Below are 22,909 nucleotides of genomic sequence, written 5' to 3'. Positions count from 1 at the left end.
GAATTTATCTCTTAAGGAACGCATAGCATCGCGGGCCCTGCTGCCATACTTGCTCAGCAATTTATCAAAAAGGCCTCGGGGGTCTACATTGTCATCGGGAAGCAGGGTTTCATATTCTTCGTCATTAATATCAACTTGACCTTCTTCGGTAAGGGGATCAAAATCCGTTCCTTCTACTTCCATTATATATGATAAGCTCAAAGTTAAATCCCAACGTATTACCTAAGCAGGTTGGCGGACTGAAAGCAGAACGCACCTTTCATCGGGTCACATTCACGCCATCCAGCGCAAAGCCTGGAGAAACGCTGTATGTGGGCGTTCCCCGCCTAACGGATAACCTAGTATTGGTTCCTGGCACCCTGGCGTTAAGGTTTGACCTAGCAATACAACCAAGCACCAAGGACAAGCGCTATACCGCCAATAACGTGGGTAGGAACCTCGTCTCTAAGATGAGAATCAAGTTCGCCGGGGAATCCCTCTTAGACTTAAATAGGTACGATCTGTACACCACGTATAAAGACTTATGGTTGACGGCCTTCGACCGTGAGCAGAAGATAGAGCAGGGAATCGGAAGCGTTATCCTACGTCAGCTTCGCAGCGAGACTAACCCCGCGCCTACGGACTCCAGTGGAGCAACCGCAGTAGCAGACGCAACAAGGGTAAAGACCGCTTATGGTAGCAAATACGTTATCCCTTTGGACTTTGAAGTAATTACGAACCATGGCGTGTATTACCCCAGACAGTTATCCGAGTTACAGTTTGAAGTAACCTTGGCGGACACTACGAACGTCATAGGAGGAATGGACAGCGCAATTAGCGGGGCTGTTGATCCTTATTCTATCACCAACTTAGAACTGCAGTACGAGACCGTGTACAGCGAAGATCTGGCACGTAGCGCTGGCATGGAATATAGCGCCGGAAAGGCATTCCTTTACGACCACGTAGTGATGTATAAGACGTTCAGCTTCCTGGATAAGACGGATGAGGTTATCAACCAAAGCATTAACCTCCCCCGAAGAAGTCTCACGGGGCTGATGTTGGTGTTTGCCAAACCCTACGTGGCTGGCAAGCGCGACTCCGAAGCGTTCCACAACCCCAACATTACCAACGTCGGCGTGAATATCAACGGCGTTCCAAACAAAGTATATTCGCAGGGAATAAAGCCCGCAGACGTCTACAGAGAGGCAAAGCGTAAGTTTGGCGACCAAATTAGCCCTGAGGAATTCTTTAAGGACAAATATGCGTTATGGATTGACATGCGCACCATTAACGACGAAGACCTACATGGCCAGGGTCTGCGGTTGGTAAATACGCAGGATGGCATAACATTGGAGATCAAACGCACCAAGAACACCAGTGCCGGCGACAGCGACAAGATAAACTGCTACATCTTCGTCGTCTCAGACGCGCAACTGAGCGTGGAAATGAACCAACTTAAAAGTGTTGCATATTAAGGTTAAAATATTCCTTAGATATACAATGCTTCGCGTATTCGAAAACAACGACACCAAACTGCAATGCATAGTGCAAGGCGAAACTTTGTACTTTAAGGGAAAAGAGGTGGCAGCTGCATTAGGATATGAAAAAACGAGAAACGCAATCAGGGAGCACGTTTCTGAAAAGTACCAGAAAAGGTCGAGTGAGTTAGGAAGGGCCCTAAAACAGGGCGCTTCTATGCACCCACATTCTGTGTTCATATCTGAGCCAGGTTTGTATGAACTGATATTTAGCTCTAAGTTACCCCAAGCCGTTAAGTTTCGCGATTGGGTCTTCGAAGAAGTCCTACCCGCGCTAAGGAAAACAGGTAAGTATGAAAGGCGGTTTGACGGTCCAAACAAGTTGGTATTCAAAATAGAAAATGAGTTTGACCTGCATAAAAAGGTAGTGGACTACATCCGCAGGTTTTACCCCCAAATGCTCATAGCCCCTGGTCTAGGTGAACTGCAGGATTCGGACGGCAAACGTATAAAGTGCTGGCAGAAAGGATATCAACGCGGTCAACCCGACTTGATGATTTTAAACGCGCATACGCATTACTGTGGATTCTGCATAGAGCTGAAGACCCCAAAAGGCAATGGCAGGTTATCTGAGGATCAGCAACTGCTCTTACAGAGGTATGAAGAAAACGGCTATAAGGTGCTCATAAGCAGCGACTACGATGTCATTTGCAGGGAGATCACTGCGTATGCTGAACACCTACGAATTCCCTGCAGGTGGTGTTGTAAGGGCTTTAAAACCTCGGAGACTTTGGCAACACACTTAAAGATATTTCATAGAATATATGGACAAGGATAAATTTAACGAGTTAAAGTTCATACAAACGCACTGGAGGGATTTGGTGGTGGGGGAGATTTACGAGATAAAGAATTATGTGGTCTTTGAAGACTTGGACCGCCTGCGTTTGGTCTTAAAGAATAAAAAAAGAACATACACCCTTTGGGCGCCCGATAGGATAAGGTACGCCATCGAAGGGCAGGATGTTACCCATGTTATGAGTCATGGTAAAAAGGATGGCAGGTGGGTATTTGACGTGGTTAATTGGGAGCCTGAGAGTCCTCTGCATTCATAAGGACGTCTGCTAAAGTCCGCTGCTCCGCGGAGCACCAATGCCCCACAAAGGATCCTTCAAGAAATACCTTGCCGCAATGAAGGCAGGTGTATTTTTTACGCGGTGCAGGAGTGGGCGTAATGCAATCGGCTGGTAGTTCGCACGTAATACAGTCCATATATTGAAAGGGCGATTAGGAATCCTGCCACAAAGTAGGCTAGCATATACCTTTAAAGGGGTCCTTATTTTTCTTAATAATAATAAATAAAAATAAGAATGGGGTTTGAGACTCTTTGCGCAAACCCCATTCTAAAAGGGTCTCAGAATGTTGAGTATAAGGTTGTTATATTGTTAAGGACGTTTATTTGTTAAGGCAGTTGAAGATATGTTCCTCTTCTCTGATGCAACCACAGCGGTCGCACTCTTGCCTCCAATACTCCCTTTTAGTCCACGGAACGCCTTCGGCGCGTTCGAAAGAGGGGAAAGTACGGACTATCTTCTTATGGTAATCTATGCGATTCCTTAAGTAATCCTCTTTATGCGGGCAGCGACACATCAAATCCGCACATTGGTAGCAATCCACGCCTTCTAAGTCGTAGCTCCCAAAGAGAAATCGATAGTTGACTTCATGTGTTTTCCGATGCGTCTGTAAACGTTGACGACTGCTTAGTATCTTATTACAGAAACTACACTGTCTGCTTTGTTCACAGACGCCCCTTTTCAGGTGCTCGGAGGTGTTAGGGAATTCCTTATTACAGCCCTTACAAAGCCCACAAATGCGTTTGTCTTGATGTTGTCGCATCTTTTGAACGGTACTGAATTCTTTACCACAATCCTTACAAACTTTACTAATTGGTTTCTTTGTGCAAACGCCACGACGAACGTGGTATTGTAGTCTTTGCTTGGTGCTGAACACCTTTTTACACATTGAACAGTTCATTTATACTTAAGTGTACCTTAACCACAATATAACGTATTTTTAACTTTATTGTTAACATTCTAAGACATCTTTTAAAACAGGTCTACTGCGTTTAAAAGACACTTCAGAATGTTAAAGATAAGGTTGTTAAATTGTTAAGGATGTCTTGCATGAGTCATTTAAAAGACACTTCAGAATGTTAAAGATAAGGTTGTTAAATTGTTAAGGATGTCTTGCATGAGTCATTTAAAAGACACTTCAGAATGTTGAGTATATGGTTATCATATTGTTAAGGACTATTATCTTTTTTTAAGAAAATATACCCAAGAGTAAGGATATTTCTTTCTTTAAGGAAAGTAGTATCTTTAACAATTTAACAACCTCATACTTAACATTCTGAAGTGTCTTTTAAACAGCACGCGTATATATCTTTAACATTCTAAGACATCTTTTAAAAGACACACGCAGACATCTTTAACAATTTAACAACCATACACTCAACATTCTTAGGTGTCTTTTAGAAGTAACATGCAAGACATACTTAACAATATGATAACCTTATCTTTAACATTCTTAGGTGTCTTTTAAATGACTCATATAAGATATCCTTAACAATATGATAACCTTATACTCAACATCCTAAGACATCTTTTAAATGACTCATGCAGTATATCTTTAACAACCTTATACTCAACATTCTGAAGTGTCTTTTAAATGACTCATGCAGTATATCTTTAACAATTTAACAACCATACACTTAACATTCTGAAGTGTCTTTTAAACAGCTCTACAGCGGATATCGCATAAAGTCCTTAACGCTTTCTTTTGCCCAACCGACCATCGTCAAAAGCGCACTAAACCGTTCTGCGCGCTTCAGACCGCACATTTCATCGTACAATTCCTGCACACGCTCCCGCAGCCGATCGATCTCCTCCCTTTGCATTTCTATGGTGTCTCTTTTATCTTTTGCGTCGGCGGCAATCCTTCTTACTGCTTCCACTGGGTCCATCGTATATATAATGGATCCGAACCATATTCCCTGCAATGCTCTGATAGTAGGACCCACCGGCTGCGGAAAGACCCAATTCATCGTGGAGCAGCTATTAGGACCCTTTAGATACCGTTTCGACTACATAGTGTTATTATGCCCCACATACGTGAATAACCGCACCTGGACGGGCATAGGAGTGAAAGACGACGACTTCTTTGTGGATATCTTAGACCCTAATGAGTTATCCAGCCATTTGAAGTTTTGGCACAAGCAATTCCCTAAAGATACACAGACACTCCTCATATTGGATGACATTGCCTGCGGGGACGACGTAAAAAGACGCACTTCCGAGCTCGTTAAACTCGCCTTCAGCGGTAGGCATGACAATATCAGCGTTTGGTTGCTTTCCCAGCAGCTTACCAGCGTCTCTAAGCCTTTTAGGGAAAACATAGGTTCACTTGTCGTATTTTATACTCCGAGCCGGAGTGACCTGGAAACCATCTTAAGCGACTACGGCGGTGAGATATCCAAGGAACAGTTACACGAATACATGCGGCATTTAAAGACGCACCAACATTCCAAGATGATCTTCTCTTTGAGGTTTCCGTATTCCATTAACATATATGGACATTGAGCAGCTCTTAGATGAAGTCCCCACACAGTTAGACGAAAGTAACCTCAAGGAACAACTTAACATCCTCGTGTCTTCTGGGAAGTGTAAAGAAATGATAGGCAAGGAACTTACCCATGAGCAGGTTAACAAGTTGTCTGAAGAGGAGGTTAAGAAGTTCCATAAGAGGTACGAGGCTGCCCTTGCAAGTAAGACCACGGACGCCGTAGCAGACTCCGCTATCCGACTTGCGACTAAATTGCTTGGACTTGCACTGCCTATAGACGACGTGGAGCAACTACGGAAGGACATTAGCGAGGACTATGTCATCGCCCAAGAACTTAAGATAACCTGCGGGTGGTTGTCTTTGAAGTGCGGTAAGTTAATGGCAGTCGCCTCTGTGGCTTTGCACGTAGCTCAGCATGTCGACTTGAAGGAGGTACTAGGTTCCTTCGGAACATCTTGGAAGGACTTCAAGAAGGACAGAGAAGTCGAAAAGGTCTTCCAGGCAGCACTTACTGAGGTACCTGATCAAGTCGCCTCAAGTACTTAGTCAAGTCGTCCTTAAGTACTTAGTCAAGTCGCCTCAAGTACTTACTTAAGTCGTTGTCAAGTACTTAGTTAAGTCGTCCTTAAGTCGTTGTCAAGTACTTAGTCAAGTCGTCCTTAAGTCATTGTCAAGTCCTTCAAGTCCTTAGATATAAGATGAGTGGCACCGAAGAACAACCACCCGTAGAAGATACCAAGATTACCAAGGCTAAATCTCCAGGCAGAGTTGCCGCTGGAAAGAAGCTCGCAGAGATGAATAAAAAGAACAAGGCAAAAAAGGAGGAAAAGGTAGAAGAAGAGGAATCCTTTTGGAATCCCGGCTACGTCATTGGCGCGTTAGGAGTCGCTATAGCAGCAGGCAGCCTTTACTTACAATGGCGGGCAGCAAAAAAGGTAAAACCACCAACATATCACGCACCTGTGCAGGAGCCGCCTAGAAGCAAAATACCCGTAATGGAATAACCTTCTCGCTTTGTAATATAATGTCGACCGCGTTATTGAAAACTGTTGAAGAAGCAGCTATTATTACTTCCATCGTTGCGGGTATTGGTTGGGTAGGTAAGAAAGTGCTAAAAGAAGACTTTACTGAAGACCCAAGCAAGAGCTTTGCTAATTTTGCTAAGATGACCGCTGCCGTAGGCGGGGCTATCATGCTAAAGGATTACCTACGAAAGGAAAAGTACCTGCCTACGGCGTAATATATAAATGGTTAGCTTAGTCGCCGGTGGAGTTATTGCAGCTTTAGCATTCACTGGAGCTAATTATGGTGGTCAGTATTTGGATAGATTAGTCAGAGGCGACAAAAGCGGAGATTTAGCCGCCGAAAGGAAGAGGCATGATTTAGCGCTGGAGAAATATCAGCGGGACGTGGCAGCTTGGAATGAAAAAAGACAAGCTTACAGGGATTGGTTGGATAAGAACTACCAAGACAAGATGCAGGCGGATAAGAACTTTGAAAACACAGACTACGCCTTTAAACTTTATGCGCAAGCACACCCCGACTTTAGAATGAGAAAGCCTCAGTTCAAGAATTACTACCAGCCTTCTAAGAAACAAAAAGACAATGAATTGGTCTTTGTAGGAGTCGCAGGGCTGGCGGGAGGCGTGGCTTTGGCGTATCTAATATAATGATCGTCTTTTTGGAAAGCGACAAGAATGACTTTACCACTTACTTGAATCCCCCCATTAAAGCCCATAAGGTTCGGCTCATAAGTTGCTCTTTGTACAATTCTTGGCATAACCTGATTAGGGGCATAGTCACTGAGCATACAGGAGGATCTAACTATCAAGCCGTATTGCTTCCCGATGGACATTATACACCAATCACACTGGCCAAGGAATTAGCAAAACACGGTTATACTCTCACCACAGGATTGCCGCACGAAATGACCCTCAAACATAATATGTCAAATTATTCAATGACTTTTGGAAAGTCTGACCCATTGGGATCTTTATTATGTGCCTCAGGCAAGACGATTACCAACACAGCCATACCTGTGAAATGGAAAGTCGCATCCTCTTACGAAGTCTATTGCGACTTGGTCCATAGTTACAACAATGGAGAAAAGTCTTCTCTTATGTCCAAATTCCTACCTAAGGGTAATCCATTTGACCTGGTAGAATACACTCCCATTTCTTTAAGCTATGACTTGTCTCATTTGGTAGAAAGCATAAACATCACCATTAAAGTGGACGGAAAGACGGCGGATTTTAACGGACGCAAGATCAATCTCGTCCTGGAATTCATATAATGGGCCGCGTAGAGGACAAACTTAAAAGGATTTACTATGGGCCTGAAGGCTATTGGAAAGGAGCGTCAGCTATCAAGAAACTCGCGACCGCGGCCAGGGTATCAGAAGAAACGGCTAAGAACTGGCTAAGAAAACAAACCCTCTGGCAGGTTTATCTTCCCGTGCCCAAGTACATTCCCAGGCCCAGCTTTACCGTAAATACCCCCAATGAAGGTCATCAGGCGGATTTGCTTTTCTTGCCGCACGATAAGGTGAGAAAAAAGACCTATAGATACGCTTTGACCGTAGTTGATATCGCAAGCAGATACAAGGACGCCGAACCCATAACCAGCAAGGATTCTGGGGAAGTCGCAGAAGCCCTAGGTAGGATTTATAAGCGCGTCTTGAAATGGCCTAAGCTGCTGCAAGTGGATGCGGGGACAGAGTTCATGGGCGTGGTTACTAAGACCCTGAAAGACCACAGCACTAAAATTAGGAGAGCCGAAGCAGAGTACCACAGGGGTCAGAGCATCGTCGAAAGATTCAATAAGACCCTGGCCGAGCGTCTCTTTGGGTACCAGTATTGGAAAGAGCTGGAAGATCCCTCCAAACGCAACAGGGAATGGACTCAGAGGCTCCCCCAGGTCGTCGCGGCTTTGAACAACGAGGCGGCCAGGGCTACGGGAATGAAACCCAAGGATGCTATGAAGAAGAAACACGTGGAACACAAGTCCTACGTCAGAAGTTCAAGGGCGGTCGGACTGAAGGAAAAAAAGCTACCCCGCAACATAGTGGTCAGATACCTCTATCAGCCGGGGGAACTCGAAGGTGGCAGTAAGAGAGCCACGGATCCTAACTGGTCTTTGGAAACGTATGAGATTTCGAAGTCCGTCACCAAGGAAGGGCAACCTGTGTTGTATTACCTAAATGGCCCAAGTCGTGGATTTGTCAAGGAAGAGCTGCTCATAGTTCCCAAAGACTCAGAGTAGTGCTGCTCCACGCGCCCGATTACACTCTAGGCATGTCAGTCTTACGTTGCCTCTACAATGCCCGCGTTTATTGTTTATGCGATCCACGGAGAACTGCTGATCGTCATTTGGGTCAAACCTCCATAGTAGTGGTATGTTACACTTGGCACACCTTGCCCCTTTCTTATAGACGTCGTCCACGCATAGGTCGAACGTCATATTTTTTTCTTCGTCGTGCCGCTTGTAGCGAAGGAGTTTCTTAGCAATGTTCTCTTTGGCTACGTCCTCTGGCGTCTTATCGTAACGCAATTGCGGACCCCAGGCTCTCTTTAACTGTTTGGCATATTCTACGCGGCTTACGGCGGTGTAAATAAGGTTGCTCCAACACAGCCGCTGGTCTATGATCCATAAGGTTTCTCTTATGGTAAGCCCTTGCGCGCTGTGGACTGTCATGCAATAGCCCAAGCGCCAGTCTGGATGGGAGGTTATTTTTTCCACCTTTTCTATGGGTACCCAGGCTTTATCATGCGTTACCGCGTTCTGCAGTTGGATGTCGGTACCAGGTACCCAGACGTCTCTTTTTTGCATGCGGGTGTCGTGGGGTTTGTAGCAAACAGGCACCAAATGACCAGGAAAGCGCTCCTGGTGTATTTCGAACAGGTCCTTCTGTATGCGGGCCTGTGCTGCGCGCTTGCTGCTTAGCACCAAATCCTTTGGATGCCATGCGTAAAGGAAGTCCTCGTATTTCTTCGCTCGTATGTGCTTACGTAGTATCTTGTTTTGTTCCGCGTCGCTAAGGCCCCTTAATTCCGCCTTTAATTTACGTACTTGGTCTTTACTGCGGTAGTCGGTGTTGATTTCTTCACAGTGGTCTACCATTCCTTTTAACCATTCGTGGGGCATTTCTCCGGCTATTGGAGGAGGTTGGCATGGATCCCCAGCAAATATCACCTGGCATTTCCCTTTTAGGAAGTCTACGAACTCCTGCAGTATTTCCAAGGGAACGGTGCAAATCTCGTCCCAAAGTATCACCGGAGGTATGTCGTGTACTGCCTCCGGTACCCACTTTTGGCCATTCCAGCGAAAGAAGCTGTGGTAGGTTTGCGCGTCGTAACCCATCTCCGTTAATTCCCTTTCCAAACGATGCGTAGGAGTTAACACCTTTATTTTTGGAAAGAGTTCCAAAACCCTGGTGGTCTTACCACTACCACCCGTTCCGTAAAGGTAAGAGAAGCGTTGGTAGGAAATGGGGTCCGTAACTAACGGTAATGGCTCTTCTGTGGGGGTAATGGCGCCTTTTGTGTGTCCACCATGATATTCCACACGTTCTCTCCAGGCTTTTATCTCTTCGTCTTTAACGCGCCATTGACCACTTTCCGCTAACTCGTCTTCGGTGTAGAACTCCTGCATCTTTTCTAACACTTCGGGCTTTACGTACAGGGAATCCGTGGCTACACGTGGTATGTCCTCTTTGTCGAACCGTAGCAGCATCGCAAGAAGGTTAATGTGCGCATATGCTAACATACTGGCGCGTAAATGGTAATATTGCGGTCTGTGATCTTGGTAGTAACACAGTGCATTCCACTTATGTTCTTTTTGACCTTCTACGAAGTAGTTCCACTTTTCCACAGATACCATCGATCCATCATCATGTGCGCGCTTTACGAGGAAGCTTAACTCTCCTTCGTCCGTTATTAAGCGTCGCTGCATATGTTTTTCGCCTTCTTTTGCGCCCTGAGTGAACTTTCCTATGACGACCCGCGCGGTGGGGTTATGCTCAGGTAACCATTTTGTGAAGGAGGAGTGACACAATATGGCTTCGTGGGCGGTGTATGTCATAAGTTTATGCTCTTCAAAGAACTTTAACAACGGCACCGGTATCCATTCTTTCTCCTGCAGGTGCTTCCCATACCACGCGTAAATTATGGGATGTAAGCCCTTTGCTAACTTCCATGAGGTTAATCTTACAAACCCCGTAGCTGGGGCGTCATAGCTGCCGTCTAAGGACACACGAAAGAACTGTGAGTCTGGATGTCCGTAGCGGTCATAATACTCCTTACAATCCCCCAATCCTTTAAAACTTGCGGGGTAACAGTGTTTCATGTCTAAGGAGACGTATTCGTTTTCGTCATACTCCATGTTCCACAGACCTCCATGACCATGCTCTACACAGGCTTTGGCTATGTCGGCGAATTCCTTAGGCGTGGACTTCCATCCGTTCCTCTTCTTTGCGGCTAAGAAGTCCAAACTACGAGAGCTAAGGACCTCGTCTGAGAAGTCTTCCCCTAAGGTTTCACAGGCACTTTGAATGCGTTGGTGTTCAATTTCGGGGCGGTAAAGAGTACCATCCTGCGTCATAAACTGACTTCCTTCCGAATCCATCAACCAAACGGAGTTTTCGTGGACTAATTCTATCAATGGTGAAGCTTTATAGACCTTAGTTTCCTTCTTTTTGGGGAACCTAAGTTCTCGCCAAGCGTGTCCATTGTGTTGGTAAATGATTATGGGGGCACCTCTACCTCCGTATTTGTGCGTACCTGGGTAAATGAACCCGTCAGTGATATCTTTTACGTGTATGCGGCGTTCTAAGGCAGTCTCTAACTTCTTGATGTTGTCTATGGTGGCTCCGGCCTTATGTGTGTCTTTTTCCCATTTCCTGATGGCTTCTCTTCTCTTTAAAGTTAACTTACCACCACGGGTGGAGTCCTCAAAGAACTCTCTTACTAACTTCGCAACACAGTTACCTGGATGTCGCATTGGTTTGAGCTTCTTAACGTCGGGCTTCTTAATCTCGTACGCACCGTAAATGACCACAGTAACTGGGTAAGCGACCTCGTAAAACATCATGTCAATGCCTACTAACGCTCCCGAGCGCGTATTTTCACTTAAGACAAACAGGTTTTGCTTACCTGACGCCCGAATAGGATTACGGCCCTTTTCGATTATCCACTCGCCGTCTAAATACTTTATAAACGTCAACTCCAAACGGTAGTTACCTTCGGGCATCATGTCGATAATTCTTTCTGCTCTTTCTTCGTTCATCGTCTCATCTGTATCTCCCTCCATAAATGTTGTGAAGGCAAAGTCGGCGTCCAGGCGATCCAACACCTGAGTTCTTAGCTTACGCACAGTTTTGTTTCGTATGCTCTTGATGGCGTCCATCTATATCTAAGGAATATTTTAACCTCCGTTTGCAGTACCCAACAGAGCAGCAGTAAGGGACTTTTCGCGCTGCCACCCGATCGCGCAAGACCCCCTGTAGGGCCTCGTCACTGCTCCAAAAACCCCACCCCCCCCGGTGTTTTTCGATTTGTGATTTTTGGCAATGCCGGCGATTCGCGAGTCCCCCTTACTGCTGCTTTAATCTGTGCTCGCAGGATATAAAGTAAGACCAGCTCTTTGTCTTACATAATATCCCCATTAAATATATATAAATAGTAAATATGGACCACATGCAAGACTAAGGCGGGCAATATGCCAGACACGAGATATCGTCCCTGCTTACTTCGGTTAAAGTAAGTGTATTAAAGGACCGTTAAAATAATTAATCAAAAAGAAATCTCATCAATCAAGATGGTTCTCAAGGGACGTAGTACTCGTCCCTGACCTCCACCTCGCACGTACATGATCATGACTGCACTAGCTACATTCTATTGTCATACTAGCTAGCAGTCGTTCGGTGTCTAGATATAAAAATTGCTAATAGAATGCGCATTGCTTCTGGAACTTGTAGTACAACCTTAAGAAACTTTGACATCATTTTGGCTCAGATTTTACATGCAAAGTCTATGATTTGCGCGCTCTAGTAGGTTTATGTCAGTATATTTAGAAACTTATCCTGGATGAATCATCTTGATTTTGATGAACCATAGGTAAGTAAAATTAAACGTTGACTATGATCGACCAACGCGCATGCGCATGAACAAATCATCGACGCATGCTTTGGTTCGAACGATTGAGATCTGAGAACTCTTCTCTCTATTGCGCCCCGCTGCTGGATACCAAAGAGCTATTTGCGCACGGAATATTTAGCATTGCAGTCTTATTTGGCCAGCAATACTACTACTTCCTTTGCGCAGTTTGAAGGTACATAAGGTTAATGATGTTAAACCACCACCTGGTGATATAAGGAACGAGTGATTACGGAAATGCCCTTTTTTAGTTTCCGTTTCGCATTAACAATTACTGAAGAAACATCTCGCGGTTTGAAGACTTTTTGTCGGCATGAAAAAATTGAATCACTGTGAATCGTCCTTGTTTTACGAAGGTAGCACTTGTTTGTTAGACAGTGACTAACAAACCTGTGGCCCTCGGAGAGATGAAAACTGTAGAACTTGAAAAAACTCTGACAGGAGAGAACTTTACCAACAACCAACTCTATTCACATATATTTCATAGTCTTGTGATCTATTCATGACCATAGCGAAGAGATTCATTAGCAGCGGCACGCCATCCGTGCTTCCCAACTCGTAGTTTCTGTGCTCCTTCAATTTTATTAGAAACACTTTAGACTTTTCACTTTTATTAGGAACAAAAAACAAGTTAAATTTCTTGTAAAATCGTTGACAAGGAAAAGAGAACAAAGGGGTGCGATAAAAGAACTTTCTTTCTCATGCTATTTTTTCTTGCTATCCTCCTAGTTTCTCGGTTGCTGTCATTGAAATCCTTCTTGATCTCTCGGCACAGCTTTTATCCATAACTTGATCATGACGTAGTTCTCATCAGTGTTCATGTGACTCTCTTTATGCAATCTGATTGGCTGTGTTCTTTTATTCTGTGTTGCTTATTGGTGTTGATCCTTTAGAGGCCATACAAGGAGACGTACTGCTGTCTCGTTACCAGCAGACTGTACCCGGAGGTCGAAGAGTAAGAAGAGCCGTTACTTCAGTCAAGTCCGAAATTTGGCCCAACAACACGATTCCATATGTGATTGGTTCTGGATTCTCTGGTAAGAACCTGTTATACCTTGGTACCGTCACTTCCGGTTTTGCAAAATGGCATACACCGAATCGAAATATGGCGACCAATTTGAATAACTATTGTTCTGCACTGACTAGCGACTGACTAGACTCTCATACATGTGAGAACGCCTTTATGTTTCCACGTGAACACGAGGTTAGTCAGTCGCTAGTCAGACGAGAACAATAGTTATTCAAATTGGTCGCCATATTTTGATTCAATGTATGCAAGTTCCCTCCATATCAAAAGTGAACAGGAATGTTTGAGCAAAAAGAGGCAAGTGCTTCATGTCATTGCAGGCTGGTAGTATGATACATACAATTAGCTGATTGATTACGGAAAGAAACAGCAGGAGATTGAGTTATTTTCTCTCATCTTCTTCACAGAATGGGCAAAGCTGCAGATCAAGAAGGCAATAAGAATATGGCAGAAACACACATGCATTAAATTCGTTCCTCGAACCAATGAGACTGACTACACTGAGATAAGAAGAGTATCTGGGTAAGACCGCTGAACGAGTTGTATTGCGGGCAACGATATGATAATATCACTTTATCTTTGAGAGAAGACTGGTGCTGGCTAGTAGAGAATAGTTGGTCACCGAACAAATACGAGGAAGGGTAACTCTACTGCTAGGGATAGCCTGTTATTTTTGGGTGTCCCCTAGTGGGAGAAGAGAGAGGCAAAAAACCAGGGTTACCATGGTTACTCTTCCTTCGTGACGTCAACAGGTCATGCACGATTAATCCCTGACACTTAACCTTCGGCTTCTTTTTTTAAAACATCTCGTCACATTTTCAAAACTTATAAATCTTACGTACATGTTTTCGTTGTAGCTGCTGTTCTACAGTCGGTCGTCAGGGTGGAGTGCAGCACCTGTTGCTAGGTTACGGCTGCCACACCCTTCCCATCATCCTACACGAGTTAGGTCACCTGGTAGGGTTCTGGCACGAACAAAGCCGACCTGATCGAGACGACTACGTGGTGATTCTTTATGAAAACATTCAACCAGGACAGACGCATAATTTTGGAAAGCAATTCTCGACTCATCCTTTGGATCAGGTGAGGTTTTCAGCGCAATAAACCTAACATTCATCCACTGTTTTGTTCAAATGTATATTGTTAGCTTATCCTGTCAGAGTACCTTCCTAGCACGCAGGCTCTTCGAGGCGCACTTTAATGATGCATAAAAGGTTGCTGCGGTCAAGGGAATAAAAAGGGACTTTATCGCATCGTACATCCAATATGTCCGCCAGCACGCGATGGTGCAAAATCGCTATTCGTATAGCTTTACCTCAATTTCAGATGCATCAAACATAGGTCTATAAATTTTATAGAAACCCAACTGAAGTCGACTTTTTTACTTTTGCCATCAAACAGCCTTTTGACTACAGATCCATAATGCTTTACGGAACCAACGTGTTCAGCAGAAATAACCGACGAACCCTTAAGCCTAGGATATCTACGTATAACCTGAAAGAACAAGGCTTCGACTACTTCTATGCGCACACGCGTGGCGGCGCGTCGTCGCTTAGTAAGAGTGATATCCTACAAGCGAACTTGCTCTACAAGTGCCCTTATGTTCACGGTAAGTTTTGAAAGGAATTACCTTAATGAGACGTATATTAAATTTTTGTAATTAAGAATCCAATTTACTTAATTTTAAAAGAAAGAATGCAATAAGTGGTGATCTGAGACAGAAAAAGAGGAGGTCCTATGTGCACTTGAGTTGCCAAGTGGGCGGTTGTTCTAACCATTGCGCATTCGGTGTACCCAATTCGCACTTCATTTGGTAATGCTCGCGCACTTGGTTAATCAACTGCGCATTGAATCTAGCCACTGCGCAATGATTCTGCCCAATGCGCACATGATCTATCCACTACGCATTCCGTCTACTCAATGCGCACTTGATATATACCCCTGCGCATCCGAACTACCCAATGCGCACTTGATCTACCCACTGCGCATTCAATCTACGCAATGCGCACTTGATCTACCCATTGTGCATCCAACTTACCCAATGCGCACTTGACTTAGCTTTGCATTTAATCATAACTTGTACAAAATAAGTTGGTTTTTCTTCCAGAAAACGGTGGTATCCTAGTTGGCTCTACAGGTAATTTGACGTCACCAAACTTCCCCAAACCGTATCCAAAGCAACGGGACTTTACCTGGACTATTTTGGCGGCCGATTTCAAAACCACTCAAATGCTCACCCTCACCATTGAAAAAATCAACGTTGGAGTTCAAGACCCGGATGGTGAATGCCGAGGTGATTATATAGAAGTACGAAAGGGCAAAGGTCAACTGGCACCATATTTGGCAAAGTACTGTGGTAGTGAAGTACCTCGTGTTCTGGCAGTCTTTCACGACAGTTTATTTATAAAGCTACACTCGACGAACTCAACGAAGAGAACAACTAACCCTACGGTAGCTGCTCATCAACCACTGTATGGCTGGCGTAGAAGAATTGTGAGTGAAGTTGAGCCTGTTGGATTTACGTTGCGGTATAAAGTCAGCGGTAAGTGGACGTTGCGCATGTGTAAAATTGGTCAATATCGTTCAAAGAGCCTGCGTTTACCCTGGACAGCAGTGGGAGTACAGAAACGAAACTGTGGTTTTCATGGGAATGATATCTATTTTTTGGCGGGTATATTGGAAAGTGTTCAACTTTTTTTAAAATAGACTTCGATCTTTACCTTCGTTGTCACATTTCAGACCATGTGATGCAACTCTTGGTTGCTGATTCTTTCATAACTAAATATTTTAAAATGTCACGTGGTCTGAAATGGTCAATTTGCATACGAAGGTAAAGAGGTCTATTGTGCTTGAAAGGTAAAGAGATATATAATCAATACCACCCGTCCTAGTTCACCACTCATAATCCTGACTACCATCGATCTTCATCATTATTACAACTATTATTACAAATAATCAACTTTTATTGCTATATTGTACTCAGACTGCAAGCACGTGTTGACTGACCTGAACGGCACCATCACAAGTCCATACTATCCCTCCATATACACCAGGGACATCGACTGTATCTGGCAAATATCAGCTCCTGTAGGCTACAGAATCCACATCACTTTCGAAGACTTTGATTTCCGTCAAGTTGACATCGACCATGGCTGCCTGGACTACCTGGAAATGAGAGAGGGCAATGAGGGAGTTTCCTCCAAGTTCCTTAGTCTCAATTGTGGGAGGAATTTCCCAAAGGACATCGTGTTACAGACCAACCACCTGAGGCTTTTCATGCATTCAGACTCACAAGACGCCAAAAGAGGACAGGGGTTTAAGGCGCATTACAAGGCGGTGGGTACGTTAACTATTCAAAAATAAGTAATGTCGCCAATTCTTTTTAATGTAAGAACCTGGGCGCGAGTCACGTGATTAATCAGCAGCCATGTTTTTTTTCTGAAGAGTTGGGTCGTTAATAAAAAGCAATAAAAACAGATACCATTGAAAAACCGTGGGATTTTAAAACATTGGTTCAATTCAAGCTGCACAATCTTTACATTACAGTTGACTTTTGCAAGAAAAAATCAAAAATAAATTAAATAAGACTAAAAACAGGTCTAACTGGTTTGTACATGTTTTAACAACCAATACTATTTAATCCAGATATTGATGAGTGTCAAGAAACAGCCAACATATGCGAGCAAGGCTGTTTGAACATAGCAGGGGGGTACATGTGTGGATGCAGGAGCGCTTATCGTGCTGTTTTCACTGATTCTAACCAAATAAAATGTGTAGGTAAGTAAACATCGTCTCTACCCAACATCACTGAAAAGAAACTTTTTGACGCGTTTTTTTTTGGCTGGTAAAACTTAACCATTTCGGGTAGAATACATTCTTAGAATTTGCTTCTTCCAGATATTGACGAATGCGAGAAAGAAAATGGTGGTTGTTCTCACATCTGTATCAACACACAGGGCAGTCATTTCTGTAGCTGCCCTATAGGTTATTATCTGGACAACGATAAAAGAACTTGTGTAGGTAAGGTTCCCATGGATACCTGGTTGCTATGGATACCTAGAGTACTTTAAACTGAGATGTACATAGTAACAAGCTGAGCGGTGAACGCGGCGCGCAAAGCATGATTGGACAAAATGACCGGCCCTAAGCTTAAAAGAACGAAGCAAACATGGCGGTAAAGTGAAATCGTTTTTATGCTTCCTTTTTATATTTCTGCTTCTTGTAGGCACGTATATTATATTTCAGTCAAAAGAAAACAGAAAAATACGCAGAAGCTGGGTTGCAGTAGTCTGGGAATGGCGGCAAAACAGCTAAACGCGCTGTGATTGGCTAAAGCAAAATTCACCTGTTCAGCTGGAATCTTTTAACGTGTTACTATCTGGAGGAGTGTTTGTAGTCTTGATCATAGACCTTGATTATTTCCATGTAGGAACTTTATACGTGGTAACCATGACCTTCATGTTTCTTGAAGTGGAATAGAAAGCATATCATTATATATTTTTCCAAGTTCTGTAGAGTCATTCGCAAAATTCGGTCAAGCTCCCCTTATATTTTGGCTAGATCAGTCTCAGTATTTTGCACACATATTTAGAATTTTACGTTATAAATTACAGAAAATCACTATAGAAATTCAAGGGGAGAATAAAATGAAAACGATCGAATAGAAATTCTAAATGTGAATTAATTAAGTGTGCAAGTACCAAGTAGTTAGCCAAAAAAGATGCGAATTCTAGAAGCTTCGTTAGAGATAAAAATAAAGTGAACCTTCGTAATAAGGATAACATTGTCACAACTTGTCTAACCTTTGCTGGTCCCGATCCTTCACGATATAACCTGTTATAAGCAGTATGACGCACAGCATTATGACATTTCATCTTGGGCGTCTAGCATAAGATAACCTCTTGCGGGGGAGATACGTCAGCGGTTGCGTAATCCAGTAATCCACTTCTAAGGAAATCAAAATCATCTTATATCCTAAGGTGAAAATATCCATTCCAAAGGTGCGTAGAATGGAAACATGAATACTTAATACACGCGTACTTTCTTCTTAGATTCAGATGAATGTAGATTGTCTATTTGCTCGCAAGGATGTATCAATACTCCAGGGAGTTTCGAATGCTCCTGTAAGTACGGTTACGCACTCGATCCAGACATGAAAACCTGTAAACTAGGTGAGTACTATGGGATGGATACATTTATATGTGTGGGCTACGCCAAGGACATCTGAAGCACAGGGAGCCCAATTTAGGTAAAAGTGTTATGCGAAAGTAGAATCCGGATGAGATGAACTTTTTGTATTTGAGGCCGCCAAAAAAAGTTTGCTAAACAACGGGAAATGAGTAAATCAAGCAAATATACTTTACGTGCTTTTCTTTCTCGCGCGCCTTTGTCATCCTTAGATTTTCCCATTATTTTGAATTATTTAGCTTTCTATAACCTAATCTCGACTAATACTTGCATAATTGTACCACAGCTATCCCAATGTGCACCGGGGTGCTATCCTCCCTCGTTGGGAAATTCACATCACCACACATTCCTTCCTGGTTCCAAGGCACCGTCGACTGTGAGTGGACGATACGAGTTCGTCAGCGGTATACCATAGGAATGAACTTGAAATTATCGTGGTCACGTGATCAGAAGTGTCGGAATTACATAAAGATTTTTATTAACGAGGGTTCGGGCATGCGCACATTGAAGCTGTGCGGTCAGCAGGATGTTGATGGGCTTCTCCACTTCAAAGCAGACGAACTGAGGGTTCACTATCATATTGAGGTTGGTCTACTTACTTATTCGAACTTAGTTTCAAAGCTAGGCTTTTTCGATTTACCCCCTTTCTATTCTGTCCTGAAAAAGAATGCATAAGCATAAAAGATCTGGATACAGATGACCCAGACTGAAATATGACTGAAATACTTTGAGATGGTAAAATAATTATGCATTTTCAAGTTTTGTTTCACAAGGCAATAAGAAAATTGAAACCAAAAAAAAAAAAAGAGTTTTGCGCGCTTGACCGATGGGACATTAGTTCAAGTTTTTCATGTTTAGAAGATGTATGAGATGCACATACATTGACGAGCGTCCACCATTTTCCTGAAAAGTCCAAATCCTTTTCCCCGTTAGTTTAAAAGTTATAACATAGGATTCACCATATTGATCATATTTTTTAATGTAATATTATGAACTTTTAGGCACCATATCCAGAGGGGTTTTCTCTGAGTTATCACATGCGACCCAAGAAAGATCAGCTCTGTGGAGGCACCTTTTATGGTCTCAAAGGAACATTACAGTCACCTCGATATCCTTCACCTTATCCAAGCCGTTCCAATTGTCTGTGGAAGATCCAAGGACGACAAGGAAAGAAAGTTTTCCTGTCATTTGAAATGTTTGATTTAGAGAATGATAGACAGTGTAAATATGATTATTTAGATATACAAATGAAATATAATTCCACTACGAAAATGCGCCCCATTGGACGGTTCTGTGGTACAATGAAACCCCCTTTGATAGGCGCTCGTGGAGGGGAATTGTGGGTTAAATTTATATCAGATGGTACTGTACAAAGACGAGGTTTTATAGCGAAGTATTACTACAACTAACTGGTTTTACCTAAGAAAAAAACTGTAATGCATAATTTAAAGCTTACTAAGCATACCACCCTATTTTAACTTAAAATTAAAACAAATAATTATAAAACTACGTATCTTATTTTACTCACCCAAATGCCTAGCTGCTGATCAAGACAACCAAATTCAGAGATGTTTTTTGCCTTTGGGCTACCTGTGGATATTTTACCACAGCTAACCCAATTAACGTGTCTGCGGCGCGGGGGTTCTAAATTGCCACGTTTTAAGAGTGAAAAGATCAAGTTCAAAACCGGTTTTCTATTGTTTCAAAACACCTAAATGCCCATTAAATTTTTTACACAAGAAAGCGGTATGAATCATTAACGAATTTCCTTTGTTTTGAAGCAGGTTGTCATCAACCATTTTTGTCAGTTTCGGATCTCAATGATACATTACTTGTCACACACCCCTTTAACTTTTTATATAGTTCAAGTATGTCGAACTTAAAAGCTTAACTTTTTTCATACTTCCTCGTTAATTACATTTTTTTCTTTGGGATATGTAGATAGTCTTGTAAACAAAATCTCACATCCTATTTTACATAACCCTCAATATTAAAGTACCTGTTTTCTTGAGTCAAATTTTGTAACAATGACCCTCATGGTGATGTAAGAGTCCAGCATTATTATTATATATAAAACACAACACAGGTTTATCTTTAAGATTCTGATTTTATTTGCTTCAATGTCTGAAGACTTTAATTGTTCATGTCCAGTTGATTTATGCTGCCTCTTCTTCTCCTTCTTCCTCCTCGTCAAACTCTCCTTCCTCTTCAGCAGTAGCATCCTGGTACTGTTGGTATTCAGACACCAAATCGTTCATGTTGGACTCAGCCTATGGGTAGATAAAAAAGATTTAATATTTAACATTTTAACTCTGTGGGGGTCCGAAGGTTTGGTAGAAATGGAAGAAGGGGGGGGAGAGAGGGAAGGGATATAGTGAAGTTATGAAGAGCAGGGATTGAAGACTCACCTCAGTGAACTCCATCTCGTCCATACCCTCACCAGTATACCAATGAAGGAAAGCCTTTCGCCTGAACATAGCAGTGAACTGCTCGCTAATTCTCTTGAAGAGTTCTTGGATGGCAGTGCTGTTCCCGATGAAGGTAGCAGCCATCTTAAGTCCACGAGGTGGGATGTCACAGACTGCAGTCTTGACGTTGTTGGGGATCCATTCAACGAAGTAAGAGCTGTTCTTGTTCTGTACGTTCAACATCTGTTCATCAACCTCCTTCATGGACATGCGGCCACGGAACATAGCAGCAACTGTCAGGTAACGACCATGTCTTGGATCACATGCAGCCATCATGTTCTTGGCATCAAACATCTGTTGTGTCAGTTCTGGGACGGTAAGGGCACGGTACTGTTGGGATCCACGGCTTGTCAGAGGAGCAAAGCCAGGCATAAAGAAGTGAAGACGTGGGAATGGTACCATATTGACAGCAAGTTTTCTCAGATCAGCATTCAGCTGTCGAAAAAATACACAAACGTCAGATTTAAAGAACAGCAATAAACTTATATTTAACCTGTTTTTAATATTCAAGAATTTTTTTGATATTTAATATAATATATTGGACCATTTTGAAAAATATATTTATTGCCTTTCGAATTCTTCAGACTACTCGTCTGCCTTCTTGAAAACCATTCTTCATAAACCCATTAATCATATGTGTACGAAGTATAGTCTACAGAAACACTATTATTATTCAGCAGCTGCTTTTGTAATACTTAAATCCAAGCTAGACTAACACATTGCGCTTGCATACTTAATTTTGGGCTGCGCCCAGCAAACTAAACGCCGGAAAAAAACCGCAAAGAAAATCCTACTTTCTTCAAGTTTTAAGTTCTAATTTCTTACCTGTCCAGGGAATCGAAGACATGTCGTTACACCACTCATGGTAGCAGAGACAAGATGGTTAAGATCTCCGTAGGTTGGAGTGGTAAGTTTTAGGGTTCGGAAACAAATGTCGTAAAGAGCTTCATTATCGATGCAGTATGTCTCGTCAGTGTTTTCTACAAGTTGGTGGACGGAGAGGGTTGCGTTGTATGGTTCGACTACGGTATCTGATACTTTAGGTGATGGTACGACGCTGAATGTGTTCATAATACGATCGGGATACTCTTCACGGATCTTTGAGATCAGAAGTGTTCCCATTCCTGAGCCAGTTCCTCCACCAAGAGAGTGTGTGAGCTGAAATCCCTGTAGACAATCGCAGCTCTCAGCTTCTTTGCGTACGACATCGAGAACAGAATCGACTAATTCTGCACCTTCGGTATAATGTCCTTTAGCCCAGTTATTTCCAGCACCACTTTGTCCTGGAATAATACATTGTTTACACATCAGACCCCAAACCTTCACGAAGAATCAAATCTAAAAGATGTACTTAATTATTTATGCACGCTATAAGTGAAGAATCGAATGTTGAGTTCAACTTACCGAAAACGAAGTTATCTGGTCTAAAAATCTGTCCAAAAGGTCCTGATCGAACAGAATCCATTGTTCCGGGCTCCAAATCTACTAATACAGCTCTTGGAACATATTTACCGCCTAGAAAAAGAGAACGTCGACGTTTAAATGTTGCGAAATGACATCGAAGATTTTAAATGTGAAAGGCCATTGTCAAGTTCACGAGAGAATCTTTTCCTTACCGGTTGCTTCGTTATAGTAAACGTTAATTCTCTCCAACTGGAGATCTGAATCGCCATGGTATGTACCAGTGGGATCAATACCGTGTTCATCGGAGATAACTTCCCAAAACTGAAGAAAAAACGAAGGAAGAATCGTTTAAACTTGAGCTAATGCTCGCACACGCCTTCACCGACTTCCCGCCCTTACTTCTTGGCCATTTGCAAGCTAAAAAATACGAGCAATTTCTTTCAAAATTCGCCTACCTTGGCTCCAATCTGGTTACCACACTGTCCTGCTTGAAGATGTACAATTTCTCTCATTTTTACGCGTTAAATTAGACTCTCTTGAAAGACGTACTTTAGAGCTCTTTCCCGTATTCGGTTACTTGTAAACTGCCGATATTTG

General features: G+C 42.9%; 2 protein-coding genes across 2 annotated transcripts in view; one reads left to right on the top strand and one right to left on the bottom strand.

The window, feature by feature from the left end:
- The window catches only part of LOC116303496 (tolloid-like protein 1), a 26,678-nt gene extending 6,147 nt beyond the window's left edge, over positions 1–20,531 (top strand). The window contains exons 2-12 of the mRNA XM_031713051.2: positions 13,120–13,263; positions 13,661–13,775; positions 14,111–14,336; positions 14,655–14,862; positions 15,361–15,795; positions 16,237–16,593; positions 16,899–17,030; positions 17,151–17,273; positions 18,305–18,424; positions 18,727–19,025; positions 19,442–20,531. Coding sequence (XP_031568911.2) covers positions 13,120–13,263; positions 13,661–13,775; positions 14,111–14,336; positions 14,655–14,862; positions 15,361–15,795; positions 16,237–16,593; positions 16,899–17,030; positions 17,151–17,273; positions 18,305–18,424; positions 18,727–19,025; positions 19,442–19,849 — 2,567 coding nt within the window. The 3' untranslated portion in view covers positions 19,850–20,531. The remainder of the gene's footprint in view (positions 1–13,119; positions 13,264–13,660; positions 13,776–14,110; positions 14,337–14,654; positions 14,863–15,360; positions 15,796–16,236; positions 16,594–16,898; positions 17,031–17,150; positions 17,274–18,304; positions 18,425–18,726; positions 19,026–19,441) is intronic.
- On the bottom strand, positions 20,528–22,909 carry LOC116303497 (tubulin beta chain). The gene is made up of 6 exons (XM_031713052.2): positions 22,768–22,909; positions 22,525–22,633; positions 22,313–22,423; positions 21,734–22,191; positions 20,849–21,343; positions 20,528–20,710 (listed from the first exon to the last, which is right to left on the bottom strand). Exons 1-6 carry the CDS (start codon positions 22,822–22,824, stop codon positions 20,597–20,599), a joined length of 1,344 nt encoding a protein of 447 aa, XP_031568912.1. The 5' UTR covers positions 22,825–22,909; the 3' UTR covers positions 20,528–20,596.

The sequence above is a fragment of the Actinia tenebrosa genome, unplaced genomic scaffold (assembly GCF_029948245.1).
Source record: "Actinia tenebrosa isolate PJP-AT-01 unplaced genomic scaffold, QUT_ActTen_1.0 PGA_scaffold0__85_contigs__length_37466705, whole genome shotgun sequence".
NCBI lineage: Eukaryota > Metazoa > Cnidaria > Anthozoa > Actiniaria > Actiniidae > Actinia > Actinia tenebrosa.
This window is presented reverse-complemented; position numbering and strand designations above follow the sequence as displayed.